Consider the following 24405-nt stretch of genomic DNA (forward strand, 5'->3'; position numbering starts at 1 on the left):
TCCCCTCCAGATCCTCTCCTGCCCCCCCCCGCGCTGCTCCCTCCTGCCCCCCCCCCGCGCTGCTCCCTCCTGCCGCCCGCTCCAGATTCGCTCCTCCTCCAGCCCCCGGCGTGGGACTCGCGCCTCGGCCCCCCCCAGGTGCCGGCCCCGCCCCGGGCCACCGCGGCGCGGGCAGTGTGGCCATGGCGGGGCCGGGCGTCGGGCGCCGAGCTGCGGGGCTCCCCCTGCGCCGCTGGCTGCAGCCGCTGGCCGGGGCGCCGCGCTCGGAGCCGGCCCGGAGGGGCCGAGCCAGCGCGGCCGGAGCAGCCGCTGCGGCGCAGGGCGAGCGGCCGCTGAAGGGCCCCGAGGAGCTGCCGGGGCCGGGGCTGCTGCGCTCCCTGTACTGGATCTTCGGGCGCGGCTACCTGCTGCATACGCACCAGCTGCAGGTGCGGGCCGGGGTCCTGGGCACCGGGAGTCGGGGGGCTGGGCGTTGGGCACCGGGAGTCGGGGCGCTGGGCGTTGGGCACCGGCTGGGGGGCCTGGGCACCGGGAGTCGGGGCGCTGGGCGTTGGGCACCGGCTGGGGGGCCTGGGCACCGGGAGTCGGGGGGCTGGGCGTTGGGCACCGGGAGTCGGGGCGCTGGGCGTTGGGCACCGGCTGGGGGGCCTGGGCACCGGGAGTCGGGGGCTGGGCGTTGGGCACCGGCTGGGGAGCCTGGACACCGAGCAGTCGGGGCGCTGGGCGTTGGGCACCGGCTGGGGGGCCTGGACACCGGGCAGTCGGGGCGCTGGGCGTTGGGCACCGGCTGGGGGGCCTGGACACCGGGCAGTCGGGGGGCTGGGCGTTGGGCGCCGGCTGGGGAGTCTGGACACCGGGCAGTCGGGGGGCTGGGCGTTGGGCACCGGCTGGGGAGCCTGGACACCGAGCAGTCGGGGGGCTGGGCACCAGGCAGGCGGGGGCTGGGTGTTGGGTACCGGCTGGGGGAGCTGGGCTTAGGGGGTGGGCAAACAGAGGGGGGTGCTGGGTACCTAGGAGTGGGGCAGCAGGGTGCACGCTATTGGGGGGCTGAGCATTGTGCCCTGTGGGGCTGGGCACTTGGCGTTGGGGTTCTAGCAATGGACGGGGACCGTGGGTGACAGCACCGCGCCTTTGGCCCCATGGGACGTTCTGCTTTCAGGGTGAGGCTTGTCTGGGCACGAGACACGGGGTCCTTGGGGGCTGGACCCAGACTGTCAGACTAACTCCTCCAGGGCCGTCCCAAACCTCTCCATCCCCGTGCCCAGTGCCTTCTCCACCCAGCCACCTCTGCCCAAAACACTGAGCAGCGAGCCTTTCGAAACCAAAGCAAGCCAGTCCCTGCGGGCACGGCGCTCCCCGCGGGACAGGGTGAGAGAGAGGAAGATCCACAGGTGCCAGCGTGTCCCTGGGTGCGGGGTTAGAAGAGGCCCAGGTATTGCAGTGATGGAGGTGGGTAAGAACCTGTCTCGGACAGACTCAAATAGCATTGAGTACTTGGCCGTAGTAGCGGAGGGCTGGCAGGGCGTGCTATGGGAGGCAGAGGGTTAGGGTCTGGGAGGTTGGACTTGTTCAGCTGGGCACAAGCAAACATACAATACAGCCAAACGTTGAGTACTGCCAAGCGGAAAGTCGTCAAGGGACAGAGGCCAGGCCAGACTGACAGGACAGACTGGGGGACTCTATCCCGGGAAGCAGCGACACCGAAAAAGATATCAAGGTTGTGGTGAACATGAGCCCCCAGGGGAATGCTACGGCCTAACAGGCTGATGTGATCCCGGGGTGCATCAACGGGGGAATGCCGAGGAGGAGCAGGGAGGTTATTTTATCTCTGGTTTGGGCTCTGGTGTGGCCGCTGCTGGAATCCTGTGTCCAGCTCTGGCACCCACCATTCAGACAGGCTGGGGATAAATTGGAGAGGGGGCAGAGAAGAGCCACGAGAAGACAAATTCACTCTCCTGCTGGTGATAGCCCATCCAAAAGAGTTGTCACTTTGGATGGGCTATCACCAGCAGGAGAGTGCATTTGTGGGGGGGGTGGAGGGTGAGAAAACCTGGATTTGTGCTGGAAATGGCCCAACCTGATGATCACTTTAGATAAGCTATTACCAGCAGGACAGTGGGGTGGGAGGAGGTATTGTTTCATATTCTCTGTGTGTATATAAAGTCTGCTGCAGTTTCCACGGTATGCATCCGATGAAGTGAGCTGTAGCTCACGAAAGCTCATGCTCAAATAAATGGGTTAGTCTCTAAGGTGCCACAAGTCCTCCTTTTCTTTTTGCGAATACAGACTAACATGGCTGTTACTCTGAAACCTGTCATGATTTGTGTTATTCTTTGGGCACCATGTGTGTGCTCTGCACTGTTCAGAATAGGCCAGACAATGTAGTTCCTGAGCGGATATGTAGCCCTGGATAAGACGGCTCAGATATTTAAGGATGAAGTGTAGAGTTATTGACCACATGTTAGGACGTGCTCACTGTAACGTTTATAGCTGTGAGTGGACAGAAGTTTGGTAATAGAAGTTTTACTCGGTTAAGGACTAGATTTAACCCTCCCACTTTCTTTCAAGAGGAAGAGCTGCCCAGAGCACCTGGGCCTGTTTGTTTTCCTTTCCCGCCTGCCGTGGCCCTGACATACCTCAGAAGTCTCCATTTTTTCCTCAGTTTTAAAATGTGGCATTTTCTTGGTGTTTGGTTTTAAATATTCTCCTGTGAGAACCGCAACTCAGTTGCTGGGTGTTGTGTTTTAAGAGCCTTCTGGAAAGTCACTCGCCTTTAAACAGAAAGGAAAGCTGTGTTGCCAACTCTCAGGACTTTGTCACGAGTCTCATGATAATTGTTTTCCTTAAAGTCACAGCTGCTGGAGTTAGGTGATCTGTGATGATTTCATCCGTCGTTCTTAAAGAGAAACGAAGTGTCTAGCCCTGGTGGCTGTGGAGAAAGCATCAAAATGTGACCCCTAGTGCACCCTTAAGGCTCAGAAAGCAGAAGGCAAATGAAAAGATCCCCAAATCTATTATTTTATGTAATCTCATGATTTTAAAGCCCATCTCACGGTTTTTGGTGAGCCTGATTCATGAGTTTTGAACATTTGGGGATGGCAGTCCTGTGAAAGTGACTTGACAGGGCCTGTTTCATTCCTGTTTAAATTCAGTTTCTATCTAGCCTACAATTTGTAGTACGAGTTTATACTGCACCTCGAGCCCCAGGCAGGTGCAGTATAAACTCACGGGGCCTTACCCTCGTAGGACGTTTCCAAAAGTTAAATGATCTATTCCAAGCTTGGTGAACTGAAAAGAAGGGATAGAAAATCATCGAGATTTTTCTACAAGTATTTCAATTCTTGTATTCAAGAGTAAGAATAGACATTACAATTTTAAATCTAACCAGTGTCCCTTAAGTGACTTGACACAAGATGTCAGAACGTGTTCGTATTAGAGCTGAGTGGGTCTAATATTTAATTTTCTTTCTTTGAATAGGAATTAGATACAGTGCCCCTGTCAACTCATTGCTAAGTTATCTGCAAAAAAACCCCCAAGTAGCCCCTGGAATCACAATTAAAGTTGCCCCCTCCCCCCCAATCTGAAATGATGCCACTGTCCTCAGTCTAGCAGACAAAGGTCTAACAAGACCCAATGACTGGAGGATGAAGCTTGACAAATTCAGTCTGAAAATAATGAGTAACTTTTTGAGAGTGAAGGTAATTAACGTTTGGAACAACATACCAAGGGGTGTGGTGGATTCTCCATCACAGGCGATCTTAAAATCAGGACTGGATGTTTCTAAAGCATCTGCTGTAATTCAAACAGGAATTCATTCAGGGAAGTTCTGGGCTCGGGTTAGGCTGCAGGTCAGATTAGCTGATCACAACGATCCCTTCTGGCCTTGGGATCTAGGAAGTGTGTCCAGGATCTCCTGCTCTCAGTTCAAAGAGGAATCGGGTTCAGGTTCTGCTCTGTGTCCAGTCACCCTGGGCAACCCAAATACCCAGCTGGAGAGAAAGAGTCACCTCTCCTTCTCAGGGCACGCTGGAATATTTAGAAGCTGCTAAAGTCCTCCTCACTTAAATGCGCACCCGGGCAGGGGGCTTTTTCTCACAGAGAGGAACTGGGGGGAAGGGGATGAAGGAGGAGTGTCTTATGTCTCTTTAGCCAGTCATGTCTGTGCTCTGTGCCTCAGTTTCCCTATCTGTAGCGTGGGGTGGTATACATGGCTATTAACTGACTCTCCTTCAAAATGAAATGGCCGAGCCCATGCTATTATGAACTCTGTGCTCAGCTGAATGCCAAAGCCCTGACAGGCTGCCTCTTGTCTCTGCCTGGGTAATTGTAGCCTAGGAGCATGTGGACAAGGAGCAGCTCCAGAGCCTCCCGCCCACAAACACAGTCTGTGCCAATCCTCAGTTTCCCCAGGGGGCATGTGGTGCTGGGGAAAATGGGAGGTGCTGGGGAATCCAGGTGTTTGTTTTCCTCTTGAAACGAAAAGACCTCCTAAATCTAACACAGGAAGCAGTCAGGCTCATTTGGCGGGTACAGGCAACGCTGAAAGCTAGCAGCCGGCAATGCCCTTGAAAACCGGACTGGTGTGATGAAGTTGTTGGTTATCTGAGGAGCTGATTGTCTCCTGGGTCGCAGCTGGGTGAGAGGGGACCGCAAGGGTCAGCTGGTCCAGCGACTTTCCAGATATGGTACCCCTTTCCGGAGGCTGATTTGTCTTGTGTACCCCCAGGTTTCACCTCACGTAAAAACTACCTGCTTACTTCTGTATTTTTGTGTCTGATTTTGTATCACAGCACACTATTCCGGAAAGATTGCTGAGTTGCTCATTTTTACCATATAATTATAAATCAACTGGAATATAAACACTGTACTTACGTTTCAGTGTGTAATATCTAGAGCATTAATAACAAGTCATTGTCTGTATGAAATTTTAGTTTGTCCTGACTTCGCTAGTGCTTTTTATGTAGCCTGTTGTGAAACTAGGCAAATCGCTAGATGAGTTGATGTACTTCCTGGAAGACCTCTGCGTACCCCCAGGGGGACTCATACTCCTGGTTGAGAACCCTGCTCTAGCCTAACCCCCTGCCAAGATGCAGGATTTGGGGGTATCTTTCCAAAAGGGAGGGGGTCTGAGTGTGAGGGAGAGAGAGCTTAAAAAGGGAATGTTCTTTTCAAACACTTTCAAAACTCATTAGTGGTTGATGTGATCAAAACCTTAACTGCAGTGTAACAAAGCTTTTTGCTTGGGAATTTCCTTAGTTGTATTTTTTTAATAAGATCATAAGAACGGCCAGACTGGGTCAAACTAATGGTCTGCCTAGCCCAGTATCCTGTCTTCCAACGGTGGTCAATACCGGGTGCTTCCTTGATCAGAACAGGGTGATTATCGGGTGATCCATCCCCTGTCATCCAGTCCCACCTTCTGCCAGTCAGAAGTTTAAGGACACCCCGAGGGTGGGGTTGCCTCCCTGGCCACCATAGCCATTGGTGGACCTATCCGCCATGAATTTATCTAACTCCTGTGGGTTTTTTTAACCCAATTATGGTTTTGGCCTTCACAACATCCCCCGGCAAAGCCAGGAACCCTTAAGAGGTTGGGTGCATTTCTACATGATATACAGCTGGAGGTATAAATAGAGAGCAATTAGTTACTAAGTTATAAAACTCTGGCACCAGACCTTGACATTTCTGGCCATCCCAATTGCTTTGCTGAGAATAAGCAACACAATGAGACCATGCAAACTGTCATGAGCAGGCACTGGCTTTACGCTGTCGGCCTCCTGTGTGGCTTTCAACCAAGCAGATCTTCTACATGTTGTTTGTCAAAGTGAAATAATCCCTCTTCCCAGCAGGTTCCCAGCCTTGCAGCTGAATTCACTGTTGTTGCTAGGTTGCTTTTCAAGTCTGAACTTAATGGGGAAATTCCTTTGAACAGGGCTTAGCACAGAGGGTGATTCTATAGCTTAAATAGACCCTGCTCATTAAGCATCCAGTCCTGCAAGTCTTCACTCAGTCAGGGAGTCCTCCCTCATGCAAGAAATCCAATAGCCACGCTGGTGAGTAAGGACTGCTCCCCGCTGGAAATGCAGATGTACACCCCATGGGCCTCAGTGTGTTTGCCGTCCAGTCCTTGGGGAGAGGAACGTGTGATCAGCGACTAGGTTACTAAAAGCAGCAAGCGAAAACCCATCTGAATGTTATCAAGGTGGGGAAGCGTAACTGATGGTGAACGGCAAACTCATATGCATGCGTCTAGGCCAATGACCGTCTTCCTTTCACTCCTGTGACTTAGCTGTAGGATTATTGTTCTGTGCATTTCCAAGATGCCCATCCTGGCTTCTGTCACGGAGTCTCTGGGTGATGCTCTGGAACTGCTCCCCATGAAGCCAGTCAGGACTCTGGGGAAGTCTCCTTTCTGTGAGCAGACTGTCTTCAGGACACAAAGCTCACACAGCTTCCACCTTCCTGGGTATGACCTTGGAGCATTCAGCATCCTCTGAGGTTTATTAGACGACAGGAACATGGTCTAAAACAGAGCTTGTAGGTGCAGAGAACTGGACCCCTCAGCTGGGTCCATTTTGGGGGCAGTGAGCCAGACAACCCCGTCTGCACTTCACTCCTTGTCCCCAGCAAGCCCCGAACTGAAACCCCCTCCAGCCCCTCCTCCTCTGGGCTTTCCCCTTTCCCAGGCCAGGAAGTCATCTGATTCCTTTGTTCTCCAGCCCTTTAGCTCTCACCTTGCAGGGGGGAAGGGCCCAGGCCATCAGTTGCCAGGAAACAGGGTGTTGGCCATTCTCTGTGTCCAGACCCCTGCACACACCTGCCCTCTAGGGCTCTGCAATGATCATACACCCTTACCCCACCACCTAAATACTTATGAACTGCATAGGGGAAACTGAGGCACCCCCACAATATTCAGAGGAAACATTAAGAACAGTCCCACTTCGTCACAGCTTCTCCCTAGAAAAAGGAACCAGGGCTGGTATAGCCAGAGCCGGGGGAACCATTCTGCATTGGAGCCCTGACGAGAGAGGCCGGTTTTTGGAATATGTTGCAACTTTGCTTTGTTCTGACGAAGCAGCGATAAGGGATGGTGGTGCCATACCCACCGAGGGAATGGACGTGCCCTGCTGTGCCTACGGGGTCTCGGTCACAGCCTGCCGGTCAGGTTTCCAAATAAGGCTTTGTTGTTCTGCAAACGAATCAGCCGAGAGGGGAAATGCCCTTTATCTTTGCTTTGCACAGTGTTGTGTATTTTTATGCTTTTACTCAGCGTAGGCCTCGATACTGTAGTAGGCTCAGGGGGCCACATGCATAGGATTGGGGCCCTAGATCCTATGTGAGATTGTCCTATGTGGGCCAGATCCTCAAAGGTATTTAGGAACCTGACTCCCACTGAAACCCATGTTTCCCTACTTTAGTCTCCACCATAATGACCTGTAGTGTGCACACAGGCTCAGACCCCAGATCCATCTAGTTATGGGACCCATCTCCACCAGTGTTCAGAGCAAGGTTCCAGAACCCCCAATGTTACCTCTGGAATAACCTGCCTGGACCCAGCTCAGCCAGAGGTTGACTCGGGGCTTGATGCAGGAAGATCTCTGTCGAATCCTGCCTGGCATCACTGGGGATGTGCCCATTGCCCGGAGAAGAGTCTCCGATCCATTCAGAAGTCATGCCAAGCTCTCCGCCTCCGTGGTGGCTAACGGCAGGGAGCACACAGCCCTGTTCCGCCTGGCGTGGCAAGAGCTTTCCTAACTGACCTGAGATGGCGAGTTTTTCTTGTTCTTCTGTTCTGAGGGAGTGTCCACAGCAGCACCTGACCTGCCTCCTCGCTCCCCTTCATTACTTCATATGCCTCGGTCCCATCTCCTCTTGCTCCCCCCGCCAGGTGAACTCTCCCAGCTGTTCCAGTCTCTCTCTGCAGAAATCTCTTCGTCCCACTAATCACTTTGGCTTTTTCTCTCTGTTCTCGGCTGTGGTTTTCTCTGCGATGCGATGCACACAGTGTCCAGGTGAGGCTGCCCAGCAGATTTCGAGAATGGTACAAGAGACTTCACCGTAATTATTCCCCTCCCATTCCTTATGCAGCTGAATGGCTTGGTTGCTTCTTTGACCTCAGCTGTGCACTGAGCAGAGGTCTCCATCGCATGGTCTACAGTGATGCCCAGGTCTCTTTCATGCGTCGATGCAGTTCATTTAGGCCCCAGGCGGTGTGTGAGTCATTTACTTTTCCCCCTGCGGACTTTGCATTAATTTCATCTGCTGTCATCTTTCCCGGTCACCCAACTTAGTCAGCTCTCTGCTCGTGACTCCCCTGAATAGCTGTGTCATCTTTCCATTGTGCTACCTCACTATCCCCGCCACCCCGCCGTGCAGATTGTTAAGAAATATATTAACCCGGGATTTAGGGCAGAGCCTGATGGGTCCCACCAGGACCCTGGGGCCGTGGTGGAAATGGACCATTTCATGCTATACTTTGCTCCCTGACTCTTGGCCTGTTCCTGTGCTAGGACAATACTTGGCCTCTCACCCCAGGACGATTTCCCTTCTTTTGTAGCTACTTGTATGAGACCTTGTCAAGAGATTGGTGAGGTGCAGCTTGGCTTTGCAGGGCCAGGCCGGGCCGAGCCTCTCCCCGCAGGATCGGCCGGTGTTTTGTTGTTTTGTTTTTAATTCTCCTTTCAGCCAGTGTGCCAGATATAAATTGGAATTCCCCGAATCGCCCCCAGAGTCTTTTTAAAATATAGATATAGAATAAAGTGTTGCTTTCCAGTTCTCCGGGACCATGGCCGTTTTTGGTCAGAGATTGTGTGGTTTTGCTAGCAGTTTAGCCCATTCTCCTAGAGCTCCTTTAAATCCCTTGGCTGGACCATCTGGGCGTGGTGCCAGGTGACTTGTGCCAGCCCCCCTTCTCCTGTCACCTCAGTCTCTGAGAGCACCGAGGCGTTGTTACCAGAGAAGGGCAGATTCAGGGTAGGACTCTCCCAGCATCCGCAGGGGTGGACTCTGATGTTCTCGCTGGTAACATTCAGATATGCTGCCCCACTCCCAATACGAAATGCAACCGCTCAGGAAGGTAAGTAGCCCAGTGCCCAGGGACATTGAATTTTATCATGGGCTGCAGGGAGGTTTCTGGCTGGCCCGCTGGAGCATGGGGAGGTAAAGCCATCTGCTCCCCGACCATCACAGTGGTGTCTGGTCACTACCGCCCTGTGGCTGGATTGGAAGTGGCAGCCCAGCAATGCAAGGCTACATACCCCACTCCCAATCCTCCACGGGGGGCTGGCGTGCCAGTCGGGGCCAACCTGCTGTGGTGAATTGCAGGTTACGTTCCGGAAGCTTTACGGCCCCATGTGGAAATCCACCTTTGGGAAGTACAAGAACGTGAACATCGGGAGCCCGGAGATCCTGGAGCAGCTGCTGAGGCAGGAGGGGAAATACCCCATGAGGAGCGACATGGCCCTGTGGAAGGAGCATCGGGATATCAGGCAGCTGCCGTACGGCCCGTTCACCGAGTGAGTCCAATGATCAAGGCTTTAGCCGTCCTGACGGTGTTCCTGAGCGCTGCTGCAATGCAAACATCATGTGGGCTCCCAGATCAATACAGGGCTGGAGTCCCGAGCAGCTGGGTACAAGACAATGGCCTGCAACATGCAGGAGGGGAGACTACTCGATCTAATGGTCCCTTCGGACCCTCTAGGCCTGTGTTTCTCCATGACTGGTCCGTGGACCGGTGCTAGTCCCTGAGATCTCCCCGGCACAGTTGAGGAAGGCAGCAAGCCTGGTATGAAGAAGGCTGAGAAAGACGGCTCTAGGAAACTGAGCTATTCCCTTGTGTGCTAGCAAGACTAATGTCCTTGATCGGGCGGCTGCCTGGCGGTTCTGGCACCCAGGCAGCATTGCATTTGGACTCCTGCCTTCGCTCCGTCCCGAAGGCTCGCCAGGGCCTGCCAAAGCCGTACAGAGAATCAAGGCAAGGTGTGCAAGAGACGGGCAGGCTTGATGGGTCAAGGCTGACCTAGTTTCCCCCACGTGTGTCATTTCTAACACGTGTTGCTTCTAAATGGGTGATCAGACAGCACTGGGGTGAAGTCGAGGATTGGGCAGAAAGATTTTGGTGCCGGGGAAAGGTGGGAGCTTCTGCTGAAATTCTCATCACAGAGCATTTCCGGTGATGCAGGCCAGGTCTCGCTAGCGACCGAGGCCCTTAGCCTTGAGCTGCTGTGGGGTGCGGAGCCCGGAGCTGGGGAGGGTCAGGACCCCCGACGGGGTCAGACTGGTGTTGCGGGCAGCAGGGAGGTGGAGGGACAGAGGCACTGGGGTTTGCCCAGGACCCCGTCCCCACAGTGGGCACTTCTGGAATTACCAGCCCGTGGGATGTTTTCCTCCATGCCCAAGAGTCCATGGTTGGCTCATGCCCTGGAGCAAGGGGTTTAGCACCCTGGTACAATTGTACCCCTCTCCTGGCGCTGGGGGGGCACCTAGCAGAGTCTCTCCGGATGCAGGGCCTGCTCTTGGGGCTAGGTGGGCCCGGTGCCACCATTTGGCTGTTGCTTGGGGCAGCTGGATGAGGAGCAGGGGGCAGGCAGTGGGCATAGCTGGAATTGTGTGTTGGGGGGGGGAGGAAAAGTGAACCCCGGTGTTACGGGGCAGTTCCCGGCCTTCCCTTAATCTCTTGGCCCATCCCTGCCAGCCCCCGCGTGCGCGGAGGGGGCGGCTCGGTGTCCCGCTCCCAGCTGCCCCTCGGTGTGGGCGGGTGCTGAGCCGTCTTCTGCCTCCCCCGCAGGGAAGGGGAACGCTGGTACCGCCTGCGCCAGGTTCTCAACCAGCGGATGCTCAAGCCGTCGGAGGCCATGCTGTACACGGGGGCCATCAACGAGGTGGTGTCGGACCTGATGGCCCGGCTGCAGGTGGAGAGGGCGGGGAGCCCCTCGGGGGTCCTGGTGGGGAACGTGACCAACCTGCTCTATAGCTTCGCCCTGGAAGGTAGGGGGCAGGGGGGCGGCTCGGGGGGGAAGGAGTGGGGCTCAGGGGGCCCTGTGGGGCATTGCACGCTGCCCCCTAGTGCATCCAGACGGATCTGCTGCAGCCCTGCGCTGCTTCCCTGGAGTCCCCTTCCCCCAGGGGGGCCCTGTCAGTGTTCAGGGCCCCTACCAGCCCCTCTCCTCTCCTTCCCGCCAGGCATCTCCTACATCCTCTTCGAGACCCGCATCAGGTGCCTGGAGCAGGAGATCCCCGTGGAGACGCGGCGCTTCATCGACGCCATCGGCCTCATGCTGAAGAACTCCATCTTCGTCACCATCCTGCCCCAGTGGAGCCGGGAGCTGCTGCCCTTCTGGAACCGCTACCTGGAGAACTGGGACATCATCTTCGCCTTCGGTCTGTGGCCTGGGCGGGGAGCCGGGGTCAGACTCCACCCTGGCGTCGCTGGGATGGTACCCAGGGCTGGGAGCCGCGTCGCCACCCCCTGCCCTTCGCGGGGAGCAGTTTTACCTGCTGCAGCTCAGCTCCCTGAAACCAAGCCCTGGCTTCCAGATCTCCCAGCCCTCGCCCTCTGTGCGCAGGCTAGTGACAGACCCCCCCCACCCCCGAGCCCCTCGGTAATAGCCAGCCCCTGGCACTGGGGCCAGCTGTCTGCAGAGAGACAGGGTCCACGCAGCTGGACGGGCCCCAGCCAGGATCGCGCCCTTATGCCAGCCCGGGCACTTATATTCATATACTTATATACCAGCCGGGGCACTTATATTTATATACTTATATGCCAGCCCGGGTATTTATAGTGGAACAACTGGACGTTGATTAGCAAAGGCGACATGTGAGTGCAGCTAAGAAATGGAAACAGAACAGGTTCCGGGGGTAAATCGCAGGTCTGGGTCTACACTGGGTCCTGTTCCTACAGAGCAAAGCAGGTTTTGACAGAGGTGCTGGATTCCAGTCGTAGCCAGGATCCGAGTTCCCACCCCTCGCCCTACAAGGGACGTCTACGCTGCAGGGGGGCACCCGCGGCTGGCCCAGGCCAGCTCACAGGGCTCAGGCTAAGGGGCTGTTTAGACTTCTGGGCTCCTGGACCCTGCAAAGTGGGAGGGTCCCGGAGGTCGGGCTGCAGCCCAAGCTCAGGCATCCACACTGCAATGAAACATCCCCGCAGCCCAAGTTGGCTGGCACAGGCCAGCCGTGGGTTTTTAATTGCCGTATCGACGTACTTCCAGGGGGTTCCTCTTTGTTTGGGTAAACCAGGGGCCTTCTGCATTTCTTAGATAGGCCCGTCAGCCTCTGCAATGCACCCACAGCTACGACGAGTCCCCCCCGTTCCTTGTTCCGCGGCTCTCCCCCATTGGGTTCACCTCTCCCCCACCACCACTGCTTTTCCCTGTTGACTTACCATGTAAACGGGGCTTTGCTTTGCAATGATGAATTGCCCCCCGAGCCGGGGCAGTGGAGCGGACGGGCGTCGGCGTGTCCACGCTGCCGTGTGCCAGACTGGGGAAGAGAATTTCCTCCTGAGCACACGGCTCCTTGGGTAGCAGGAGTGTGCCCATTTTGCAGCGACGTTAGCGACCCGCGTCTCCTCGGCTTTCTTCCGCTACCTCACCGGGCGCTCGCGGGGAGAGCGCTGGGTTGGCTGGAGCGGGTTTGTCAGGCCTGGTAGGAGCCTGACGGAGCCTTTGGCCTTGAGGGGTCCCAGGAAGCCAGAGCGAATTCTGCTGCTTTGGGGTCTCTGCTCACCCCTCTCCCTGGGGCTTAGGGCTGCCGGGATACCGGCCCCAGCTCAGATGTGTGGCCCAACAATTCGCACAGGGAGACTGATCTGCTCCGTGGTGCATGGCCCAGGTCCCCTGCCCCCCCACCCTCCCATCACAGTCAGTCCTGGGGGGGCAACAAGGATCCACTCGATCCCATCAAGCTACGGCAGGGCCTGCGTCGATCCTGCCCTGGGCTTGGTGCCCTCCCTGCCTGGCTCCATCCGCAGTCAGGGAGCCCCTCAAGTACCCACTGGCAGAGGTGTGGCCGCACGGAGAGTGAAATCTCCCTTTGAGGGAGGGACTCCATGATCCCCCCAACCCCCGGTCTCTGGAGCTATAGCCCTGGGCTGGACAGGCAGTCATCCAGACCCACCCTTGATGGTGGATCGCCTGGCCCTGCCTGGCAGGGAGATGCTGTGCCCGTGAGTCCAGGTCTCTCAGCATGCGCGGGAGGGGGCCGTCTGGGGAGCCCCGTTCCCTTGGGGGAGAGGCGTGCCCATCAGGGGTGCTCCCACGTTACGGGTCCCTGTGGGATCCAGCCAGCAACCGCGGAGGCGGCTGGGCAGGGTCTGGGGCGAGCCCTGGCAGTGAGCTCGCAGCTGGGCATCCCCTGGGCTTGTGACCCCCGTCGCTCTGTGGGCAGCCCTCGACGGTCCCCAGGCCCCTTCCCCCACCTCCGTCTCTGCGCGGGACCCGCTGTGATTCCCCCTCCCCTGTGCGACAGTCCAGCTGCCCCCCACCCCCCGCCGAGGGTCCTGACGGCTCTGGACCCTCTGGCTCTGCAGGCAAGAAGCTGATTGACAGGAAGATGGAGGAGCTGGAGTTGCAGCTGGAGCGAGGCGAGCAGGCCTCGGGCTACCTGAGCTACCTGCTGGCCAGCGGCAACCTGATGCCGGAGGAGGTGTACGGCAGCGTGGCGGAGCTGCTCCTGGCCGGCGTGGACACGGTAGGGCGGCCGGCCGCCCGCAGCCCTGACACCCGGCCCAAGGGGGTCAGGCCTGGGGGCTGTTGGAATGGGGGGGGCTGTGGCACAAACCCCGTTGCGTGGGGGGTTGCTGAGGAGCTGCTCTGTGTGGGGTGGGGAGGGAAGGGGTGGGCACCCCAAGGGCAGATGCAGTGGGTCTAAAAGGGAGCGCGCTGGGGAGCTGTGGGGCCTAGTGGGTAGGGCAGCAGCCCAGCCTGGGTTCCATTCCTAGCTTGTCACAGCCTTGCTGGGTGAGTCACGTCCCCTCTGGGCCTCGGTTTCCCCTCTGTCTTTTTCTGGTCTATTTAGATGGTGAGCTCTTTAGGGCAGGAGCTGTCCCTGACTGTCCCTGGGCCGCGCCTGGTACAACGGGGACCCTGTCTCCATAGCGGTCTGGCAGCAGCTGGTGCAGCGGGGCCCCCATCTGCGTAGGGGTCTGGGCAGCGCCTGGCACGATGGGGGGGCCCCATCTCAGTTGGCACTAGCGTGCCACAGCCAGCTGTGGGGGTTCTGGGCTGGCAGGCCCCGCCATGCAGGGCTGGGTTTAGGCTGAGCTCGGAGCTGCCGAAGGCTTTGCTTGTGGGGACCCGTCCACGTGGGGCAGGGTGGGGGACTCCTGGGGAGCCACGAGGGGCTGCCCTGTCCATCACAGCCTGCTCCCGCTTTTCCTCCCTGCAGCCTCCCTTGTCTGTGCGGAGCTGCTCCCTCACCCTGTCTCTGCTGTCGTCCCCCTCAGACGTCCAATACCTTGTCCTGGGCCCTCTACCACCTGGCCAGGAGCCCAGAGACCCAGACCTCCTTGTACCAGGAGGTGAACAGTGTCGTCCCTGGAGAGCAGATCCCCAGCGCCCAGGATCTCGCCAAGATGCCGCTGCTTCGGGCCATTATCAAGGAAACGCTCAGGTACGTCCCCCGCTCTCCCCGGGGCCTGGCCCGAGAGGGGCCCCCTTGGCAGAACCCACAGCCCTGTTGGCATCCCTGGGTGGGGCAGACTCATGAAGGGAGGGTGAGGTGGTGACTAATGGCACCATGCACCTCACTAGCCGGCACTTGGCAAACCTCCCCTAGCAGCCCCACACCCCCCCCCCGGTCCCAGGGAGATGGCGCTGCGCCCAGCACTGGTGTGACTCGGAGCCCGGCACTGGACAAACGGTCCTTCAGGCATTCGCCAGCACAGAAGGATGGGCCAGCGGCCAGTGCCCCGGCTCCAATTCAGCATCCAGTGCCCTGCTCTCACAGCTGCCCTGTGTCCCTTGGACTCTGTGCCTCAGTTTCCATCTGTGCAATGGGGATAATGGCTCTGCACGGGAGAGGGGGGGCGTGCCACTTGCCCCATCCCATGCCGTAGCCCCGTCTCTTCTCCCTGCCCGGCAGGCTGTACCCCGTGGTCCCCACCAACTCCAGGGTCATGGTGGAGAAAGACGTCGTCATTGGAGGCTATCGCTTCCCGAAGAACGTGAGTGGGGGTCTCTGGTCTGCTTCCCGGCCCCTGGGCCTGAGGCTGTCGCTCCCCAGCCCTGCGGCTGCACCGGCTGCGGGGCCCAGGGAAGGAGCTGGAGGAATTAGATGTGCCATGTGAAGGCAACACAAAGCCAGCTCCCCCTTGGGCACAGCAAACCAGCTCTGCTTGGAAGGGGACCAGCCTAAAGTGGGGGGGAGCCCAGGGCTGGGCTAGCAGGGGCTGCGGGTCGGGAGTGAGGGGCACCGGCAGAGCTGGGGGGCGAGGGGGAGCCCAGGGGTGGGCTAGCAGGGGCTGCGGGTTGGGAGTGAGGGGCACCGGCAGAGCTGGTCACAGGGAGCCCAGGGGTGGGCTAGCAGGGGCTGCGAGTCGGGAGTGAGGGGCACCGGCAGAGGTGTGGGGCGAGGGGGAGCCCAGGGGTGGGCTGGCAGGGGCTGCGGGTCGGGAGTGAGGGGCACCGGCAGAGGTGTGGGGCGAGGGGGAGCCCAGGGGTGGGCTGGCAGGGGCTGCGGGTCGGGAGTGAGGGGCACCGGCAGAGGTGTGGGGCGAGGGGGAGCCCAGGGGTGGGCTGGCAGGGGCTGCGGGTCGGGAGTGAGGGGCACCGGCAGAGGTGTGGGGCGAGGGGGAGCCCAGGGGTGGGCTGGCAGGGGCTGCGGGTCGGGAGTGAGGGGCACCGGCAGAGGTGTGGGGCGAGGGGGAGCCCAGGGGTGGGCTAGCAGGGGCTGCGGGTTGGGAGTGAGGGGCACCAGCAGAGCTGGTCACAGGGAGCCCAGGGGTGGGCTAGCAGGGGCTGCGAGTCGGGAGTGAGGGGCACCGGCAGAGGTGTGGGGCGAGGGGGAGCCCAGGGGTGGGCTGGCAGGGGCTGCGGGTCGGGAGTGAGGGGCACCGGCAGAGGTGTGGGGCGAGGGGGAGCCCAGGGGTGGGCTGGCAGGGGCTGCGGGTCGGGAGTGAGGGGCACCGGCAGAGGTGTGGGGCGAGGGGGAGCCCAGGGGTGGGCTGGCAGGGGCTGCGGGTCGGGAGTGAGGGGCACCGGCAGAGGTGTGGGGCGAGGGGGAGCCCAGGGGTGGGCTGGCAGGGGCTGCGGGTCGGGAGTGAGGGGCACCGGCAGAGGTGTGGGGCGAGGGGGAGCCCAGGGGTGGGCTGGCAGGGGCTGCGGGTCGGGAGTGAGGGGCACCGGCAGAGGTGTGGGGCGAGGGGGAGCCCAGGGGTGGGCTGGCAGGGGCTGCGGGTCGGGAGTGAGGGGCACCGGCAGAGGTGTGGGGCGAGGGGGAGCCCAGGGGTGGGCTGGCAGGGGCTGCGGGTCGGGAGTGAGGGGCACCGGCAGAGGTGTGGGGCGAGGGGGAGCCCAGGGGTGGGCTGGCAGGGGCTGCGGGTCGGGAGTGAGGGGCACCGGCAGAGCTGGTCACAGGGAGCCCAGGGCTTACATGTCCCGAACAAGGGGTGCTGGTAATTAAGCACACTCCGGGCCCAGATCTAGCCCATGCCCCCAGCCCTTCCACCCAGGGCTTTGGTCCCTCACGTGCTCGGGGCCGCAAGAGGGGTGGCATGTTGCCTGGGACACGGCTTGCCGTGGGGATGGGTCTCACTTCCTCTGTTCGGCTCCATCAGACGCTCTTCGTCCTGGCTCACTACGCGATGACGCGCGACCAGACCAGCTTCCCGGAGCCCGAGCGTTTCCTGCCCCAGCGCTGGCTCCGGGGCCACGGCTCCGCCCACCACCCCTTCAGCTCCATCCCCTTCGGCTACGGGCTCCGCGGCTGCCTGGGCCGGCGCATCGCGGAGCTGGAGATGCACCTGGCTCTGGCCAGGGTGAGTGGGGACCCTCGCGGTGCCAGCGGTCGGACGGGGGGGTTGGCTACGGCCCGCAGGACAGGGCGCTCCGAGGGCCAGAGCTGCAGACAGCACCCCCCCCCGTATCGGAGACACGTCCCCCCCAGGTCTCAGGGATGCTGCGTGACTCTATGCCCCAAGAGGGGGAGCTCAGTGTCCCCTCACCCCGCTGCTAACTGAACCACCCTGTAGGAGCCGACTGCCCCAGCCACGGCATGAGCCCCCAGACGGGGCCCGTGTGCAAAACCACTGGGGAGAAAACTCCCGAGCCACCCCGGGGGGCAGAAGGGGCCGGGGCGCTGTGCTCCGGGGAGGGGGCTCCGGGGCACTGAAGAGACAAGACGTCTCCTTCTCCTTACAGATCATCCAGACGTTCGAGCTGCGGCCGGATCCCCGTGGCACGGAGGTGAAGTCGGTCTCCCGCATTGTCCTGGTGCCCAACAAGCCCATCAACCTGCAGTTCATTGCCCGCCAGCCGGCCCCCTGAGCGCGCCCACCCCGCTTTGCTCATCCCAGGGCCCCATCCGAGTCCGCCCCTCGCCTGGGCCTTCCGGGCTAGACAGGTCTGCCCTGGGCCCAGCTCTCTCCCCGTTAGGCCCTGGGGATGGCAGCTGCTCACGGGTCAGGGTGTAGGTGGGATCTCGGCTGGCGTGGGCAGGGCAGCCGTGTGGTCTCCATGTAGCTGGAATCAATGGGCCAAAGGTGTTCCTGTACCCGTCGCACTCCAGCCTTACAGGGTGTTGAACAGGGTCTGGGGTTCGCGGGCGCAGCCGGGGCCGTCCGGACACCCTGGCAAATGCCCCGGTTGCCTTTCACTAGCGATCCCCAAACCGGGGAGAAGCAGCGCCAGCCTGGAACCGGGCAGGGCTAAGTCAGGCCTGGCTGGGAACGGGAAGGAAAAGGCACCGGGGGTGACTCTCAGCTGGCACTGAGGACGTCCTGGGACAGAGGAGAGGTTAGTGGAGATGGGCCGGAGCTGGCTGTCAGCCCAGGGGTGGCAGGATACGGCTGGCACCGGCAGAGGCAGCCCTGCCAGCTGGGTCCCTCTGCTCAGCGTGAGGAAGGCCGGGGGGCAAGTGGTGCCAGTCTCCTTTGGAGGATGCAGCCACAGCGATGGGGAGCCTAGCTCCCGCCCCCCCCATTGCTTTGTCTGCCCATTAGGCCTAACTGCCCCCTCACCCATTGTGGTTTGTTCATTTCCAGACCCCCCCACCCAGGCTGTGTTCACCAGGCCTGAGCTCCCCCGGCCAGGCGTTTTGCTGGGACCACTTCGGCCTGGCTCCCTTTGCCCAGCAAGATGTGCCCAGCTTGAACTGAGGGTATGTTGGTGGGTCTGGCTATCGCCCCAGCTCCCGGGGATGGGTCAGGGCCTCCCGCTGCTTGGGGGGGCTGGGGTCCCCTTTAACCATGAAAGCACCGAGCCGGAGGTGCCGCTGCTCTGATCCAAAGAGCAAACTCCGCGTCTCCGCCCTCGGTGTCGTTGGAATTCCCCGCAGCAGCAGGGACCCGAAGAGCAGCTCGCCCCCCCTCGCCCTGCCCCAGGGGCTGCCCGTTCCAGGCTGGGCGGCGGGAGGGGTGGGGGGTTGCCCCAATATGCCCCCACCGCTCTAGCGCCACCTAGCCCCTGCCCCCCGCCCACGGCAGAGGAAACTCTGCACCGGGACAGTCTGTCTCGGGCACCGCCAGGGGGGACCCGGCCAGGCCTGGCCGGAGCTGGGCTGCAGTGGGCTCCACTAACCTCCCTGCCACCGACCTGTGACGAACGCATAGGGCTGGGCGCCAGGACTCCTGGGTTCGAACGCCGACGCCGACTCTCATGCCCGCCCTGGCCCGGAGGCCCTCTGGTGAGCGACCTGCCGCGTGCCTGCAACCTCCCAGCTTCCCCGGGGGGCCAGGGCCGGGGGCTGTCAGCGCTGCCCCAGGCGTGGGGGGGTCCTGTAGCCCAGCTGGGCAGCAATAAAGCAACGTGCGCTTATGCTCCTGCAGGGCTGTGTCTGAGCGTGATGTGGAGCGAGGGGGGCGACCCCTGTTCCCGGGGGCCAGTGAGCGTCAGCAGCACCAGGCCAGGGGCAGGGGCAGGGGCCTGATCACAGAATCAGAGAATCTCAGGGTTGAAAGGGACCTCAGGAGGTATCTAGTCCAACCCCCTGCTCAAAGCAGGACCAATCCCCAACTAAATCATCCCAGCCAGGGCTTTGTCAAGCCGGGCCTTAAAAACCTCTAAGGAAGGAGATTCCACCATCTCCCTAGGGAACCCATTCCAGTGCTTCACCACCCTCCTCGTGAAATACTGTTTCCTAATATCCAACCTAGACTCCCCCACTGCAACTTGAGACCATTACTCCTCGTTCTGTCATCTGCTACCATTGAGAACAGTCTAGAGCCATCCTCTTTGGAACCCCCTTTCCGGTAGTTGAAAGCAGCTATCAAATCCCCCCTCATTCTTCTCTTCTGCAGGCTAAACAATCCCAGTTCCCTCAACCTCTCCTCATAACTCATGTGCTCCAGCCCCCTGATCATTTTTGTTGCCCTTCGCTGGACTCTCTCCAATTTTTCCACATCCTTCTTGTAGTGTGGGGCCCAAAACTGGACACAGGACTCCAGATGAGGCCTCACCAGTGCCGAATAGAGGGGAACGATCACGTCCCTCGATCTGCTCGCTATGCCCCTACTTATACATCCCAAAATGCCATTGGCCTTCTTGGCAACAAGGGCACACTGCTGACTCATATCCAGCTTCTCGTCCACTGTCACCCCTAGGTCCTTTTCCGCAGAACTGCTGCCTAGCCATTCGGTCCCTAGTCTGTAGCTGTGCATTGGGTTCTTCCGTCCTAAGTGCAGGACCCTGCACTTATCCTTATTGAACCTCATCAGATTTCTTTGGAGCGTGAGGTCATGGAGGGCAGGGGAGACGAGAGGTTGGCGTGATGGGGGCAGCTTGGCATGTGGCATGCTGTTCCTGGGCTAGGCTGGGCCCCCAGCCCCTGGGAAGAGCTTTTGTCTTTGCCCCAGGCTTCCCCCCACTGCAAAGCAACCTGCCCTTTGGCTCGGCCTTCTGACAGCCTGGGCTTTGCCGGCACCTCAGCGGGCAGTGGTAGCCCTGAGCCAGCCAGGGGCCTGTGGGCAGCGGGGCCCTGCGTTCGCCAGGCCACAGCTCGCTCCCGAGCAGCGTTTCTCTGGCAGGAGAACGAAAGCAGACCGGGGAGAAGGAAAGGACAGAGGTGCAGGGGGTAGCGTGGCCTGGCCCGGAGAGGGGAGCCCCGGCCCCAGGCCAGCTGCAGCTGGGGGTTTGCCTCAGCTCTGCCATGGGTTGAGACCCTGGATTCCTTTTCCCAGGCCCCCGATGCTCCTGGATGGAGTCACTTCAAGGGAAGCCCGGCTCCAGCTTAGCCCTGGGTCCAGGGGCTGGCCTGCTCTACTGCCCTGCTTCCCCCTGTGCCCCCGACCCCCGCCTCTGCCCCACGCTACACTGACAAACCCGCCCCGCCAGCAGGACAGGGCGTCTCGCTCATGGGCGCTCCAGCTGGGGGGAGGATGAGGGGCTGTGAGTTCAATTACCCCCAGCCCCTTGGCCATCCCGGGGGGGGGTAAAGGCCCCCACCCCCACAGGGTGAGACATCTCCCTCTCCAGAAACAATCCCTGGCCCTTGCCTGCCTTGCCCGTTTCCTCCCTGGTGCTACCCTCAGCTCACCAGGGAGGGTGGCACGGAGCCCCTGCCCCTGCCCCCCCCGCAGCTGGAAGGCGCCAGCCACCGACACGGTGAGCGGCCCCCACGGGCGTCCGTGGAAAAGGCTCCCCTTGGCAAGACACGGTGCAGAAGGTGAGGTTGGCACTGCCCACAGCACCCTCCCACCTCCGCCAGCCCCTTGGCCAGGCCGTCACCCCGCGGCTGCCCCACTGGCCTGGGATTCCCCAGGGCTCTGGCCCTGCACCACGGCTGGCTGCTGGGAACGCCCGGGGAGCTCTGGGCTGGGCTACCCCCACACTGATGGTCCCCAGCGCCACCTCTTCACCCCGGGGGGTTCTGCGTCCCAGGTGCTGGGCGGGGATCCCGGCGGGCTGGTTTCGGCTCAGTTCAGATTAGCAGGCGATGCTGTGGGGAGCAGCAGCCCTGTCAGTGGTGGCCCATGGCTGTCCCCCCTTTGGCTAGTGACCCACTGTGACGAAGCGGGACTGTTCTTAATGTTTCCTCTGAATAGTGTGGGGGTGCCTCAGTTTCCCCTGTGCAGTTCTTAAGTATCTAGGGGGTGGGGTAAGGGTGTATGATCATCGCAGAGCCCTAGAGGGCAGGTGTGTGCAGGGGTCTGGACACAGAGAATGGCCGACACCCTGTTTTCTGGCAGCTGATGGCCTGGCCCTTCCCCCCTGCAAGGTGAGAGCTAAAGGGTTGGAGAACAAAGGGATCCGGTGGCCCGGGAAAGGGACAAAGCCCAGAGGAGGAGGGGCTAGAGGGAGTTTCAGTTTGGGGCTGGCTGGGACATGGAGTGAAGGGCAGACGGGGTTGTCTGGCTCACTGCCCCCCAAAATGGACCCAGCTGAGGGGTCCTGTTCTCTGCACCTACAAGCTCTGTTTTAGATCATGTTCCTGTCGTTTAATAAACCTTCTGTTTTACTGACTGGTTCAGAGTCCCGTCTGACTGCGGAGTTGGGGGGCAGGACCCTCTGTCCCCCCAGGACCCCGCCTGGGCGGACTGGCTGTGGGAAGCACACGGAGGGGCAGAGGAGGCTGAAGGCTCCGAGGTCAGACCCAGGAAGGGGGAAGCCGGGTGAGCCGTGTGTCCTGCAGACAGGCTGCTCCCCGAGAGGAGACTTCCCCAGAGTCCTGCCTGGCTTCGTAGGGAGCAGCTCCAGAGCATCGCCCGGGGACGCCGTGACACCCACAGGTCTGGGCTCTCCTGGACTAGTGCGGGTTCTAAATAATCACCCAAGGCCAGGTGCCAGCCTGTTCCCAGCATGGAGAGCTGCGGGCATGACCCTCCGGCTGCTGCGCTGTCCAGGGCAAGTCAAGGCATGGGTGCCCATTGCCCTTGACCCATGTTATGCCATCTCCACCTGGTGCCTTGGCACTGCCAGAGGGCTCAGTGGTGGCACTCACAGCCCGCTGCCAAGGGCCAACCTTGGGCACGGTGGCACCCCCAGAGGAGCCCATAACATCTGGCGATTGCTCCAGGGTTGGCCCTGGGTCAGGGTGAGGGGAGGGGTATTTGCCAGCCGTGGGGCACGCTACCAGCGGGTCAGTGGGCGGGCGAGGGCAGAGGGGCAGCAATGAGGAAACTCAGCCTGATGCCCGGCGAGGGCCGATGTTCAGCAGGAGGAGCACTGCCAGCCATGAATAAATACACATAACGCACCAGCAACCCTGCGCTAACAAAGTACCCACCCAGCGTGGGCTGCCCGCCAATAACGAGCCAGTGTGCAGAGGGCAGCGTCCAGAAACGCCAACAAAGCAGGCTGAGCCCCCCAGCCCTCCCCCTGAGCAACCCCACAATAACAAGTTGGGTGGGGGCACAACCGAGTGACCCTACAATAGCAGCCCCCCCACCCTGCACTAACAAAGCAGTCTGCCCCACAGCGCAGGGGTTGAAGCCATCGGGTAAAGGGGCAGAATTTCGTCTCGGTCCTTGGGGGGATTATTTACACCAGCGCCGGAGGGAGCAGCCGGGCGGAACCGGAGCTGAGTTGACGGAAGCACTTTGGCTTGCGAAGCGGCTGCGGGGGCCGGGAGGTCTGGGGAGGGGGGACTTTGCGGGCATCCCCTGTGTCACTTGAGCTTTACTCTATACGTGACTCCTACCCTGGCCCAGTGGGGCCTGGCTGCTCTTCCCTGGGCCAGGCCCGGCCAGGTGCCAAGCCAAGCGGCTGCCCCAGTGTGTGCCAGGGGGCAGCTCTGTGTCTATGTCCGCTGGGCTGGGTGGTTGGGGTTCCCCGTGTCCTGTCGCTCAGCTCCCGGAGAGTGCGCCCCCGAGGCAAAGACAGTCCCAGAAGCGGAGTCACCAGCCAGGCTCTGCCATGGCCTGCTGCACGGCTGTCCTCCCCCGGGCAGCGCCAAGGGGCCACCCAGACAGACGTGGCAGCAGCCCTCCCTGGCACCTTCAGAGCGACTGCCGGTTGATGCCTGCAGAAAACCAGGGATGGGGGTTACCAGGTGGCAACAGCTGCCCGCCCCACAGCTGGCAGGGGACCCGGCCCGATGCCAGCAGAGCCCCGCCACCCGCGTCTCCATGCACCCACTGCAGGCCTGTTCAGACTACAGGTCCCAACGTGCAACACACTGGCTAGGATTTTGCACCCTGGGACTTGTAGCTCCCATGGGCTGCCCCCCCAGCCTCCTCAGGGTGACTTCAAGCTACTGCCGGCCCGTAGCCACCAGCGCAAAGGGAGCCGCGTGGACACAGTGGATCGCACCCGCGGGCACAGCCCCATCCTCCCCAGTGTGCTAGGCTGGGCAAACGCCCCGGCGGGCAGACAGCAGAGCTCAGCCCCACTCTGGTGCAGAGAGCAGGAGTCACTGGACTAAAGACGCCGGGGAGGCCAGAAACCAACCCGTCCCCTTGGCTACGGCTCCAAACTGGGCAGCGGGATCCGGCCATTTGCCCCAAGCCCAGGCCAGCAACGAGCCATCAGCTGGGAACGGCTCCCACTCAGATATGGGCCATCTGCAGCCAGGTTAGAACCGGGGCCCTCTGCGGGGGGCGGGGGGGGTAGGCCCCATGTCCAGTGCCTCCAAGCCATCCCTCCCGCACCCACCTAGGCCAGTACTGGTCACGTCCCTCCAGCCACAGCCCCTGGCCCCCGTCCTGGCCCCAGAGCTGAGCTGACTGGCTGAAGTGGGGGGGGGGCAGTAAGATGGGAACTCAACGGGCCACAATGAACAAATGCCACCACGGCCACGAGGCCCCAGAGAGCCGCCGCCGGGCAGACAGCAAGGTGGGCGCGTGCCGGAAGAAAGGCCCCGCAGTGCCCGGGGGCGAGGGGGTGGCCTTGGGCCCCAGGCCTCTCGGAAGCTCTGCCAAGCAGCCTTCTGCAGCCCCACCGGCAAGTGCGTTCAGCCCGCGGGTGCTACCCCTACCGGTGCCCAGCCAGGCGCGAAAACAAGGCAGATACGCAGCGGGGGAAGGGGCTGCAAGGGACCCAGCCATGCCAGCCCCATGGCTGGCACACAGCACCTCTCAGGACACGGACGGCATCGCCCGCCAGCCAAGCTCTGCACCAGCCCAGGCCAAATGTCCCACCCCGGCCATGCTGACTTCGAACCCGCCCGTCTTTTGGGGGGGCCCCCAGGATGCCAGCGGGAAGCCTCGTAGATGCCCTCAGCAGCTGGGCATCCTGCCTGCTCTCTTTCCCCAGCTCTCTGCACCCACCCTGCCCTGGGGGCCCCCAGGCTATGGGGCCAGCCATGCCGGGAGGG

The 24405-nt window shown here is 60.7% G+C and overlaps 1 protein-coding gene across 1 annotated transcript; it reads left to right on the forward strand.

The window, feature by feature from the left end:
• The first annotated feature begins 167 nt into the window (after nt 1-167).
• On the forward strand, nt 168-18981 carry CYP27A1 (cytochrome P450 family 27 subfamily A member 1). Its single transcript, XM_073304883.2, has 9 exons — nt 168-428; nt 9325-9515; nt 10787-10986; nt 11182-11379; nt 13529-13689; nt 14444-14610; nt 15082-15163; nt 16775-16975; nt 17358-18981. The coding sequence occupies exons 1-9, from the start codon at nt 183-185 to the stop codon at nt 17481-17483; spliced, it is 1572 nt and encodes a 523-aa protein (XP_073160984.1). The 5' UTR covers nt 168-182; the 3' UTR covers nt 17484-18981.
• The last annotated feature ends 5424 nt before the right edge of the window (nt 18982-24405 follow it).

This window comes from Lepidochelys kempii, chromosome 11 (genome assembly GCF_965140285.1).
Source record: "Lepidochelys kempii isolate rLepKem1 chromosome 11, rLepKem1.hap1, whole genome shotgun sequence".
Lineage (NCBI taxonomy): Eukaryota > Metazoa > Chordata > Testudines > Cheloniidae > Lepidochelys > Lepidochelys kempii.

Bases quoted from the DNA above. Each gene is read 5' to 3' on its own strand.
- CYP27A1 (XM_073304883.2), top strand. From the start codon at position 183: ATGGCGGGGCCGGGCGTCGGGCGCCGAGCTGCGGGGCTCCCCCTGCGC. The intron at 10,987-11,181 runs GTAGGGGGCAGG...CCTTCCCGCCAG, and splicing joins CTATAGCTTCGCCCTGGAAG to GCATCTCCTACATCCTCTTC. The intron at 14,611-15,081 runs GTACGTCCCCCG...CCTGCCCGGCAG, and splicing joins ATTATCAAGGAAACGCTCAG to GCTGTACCCCGTGGTCCCCA.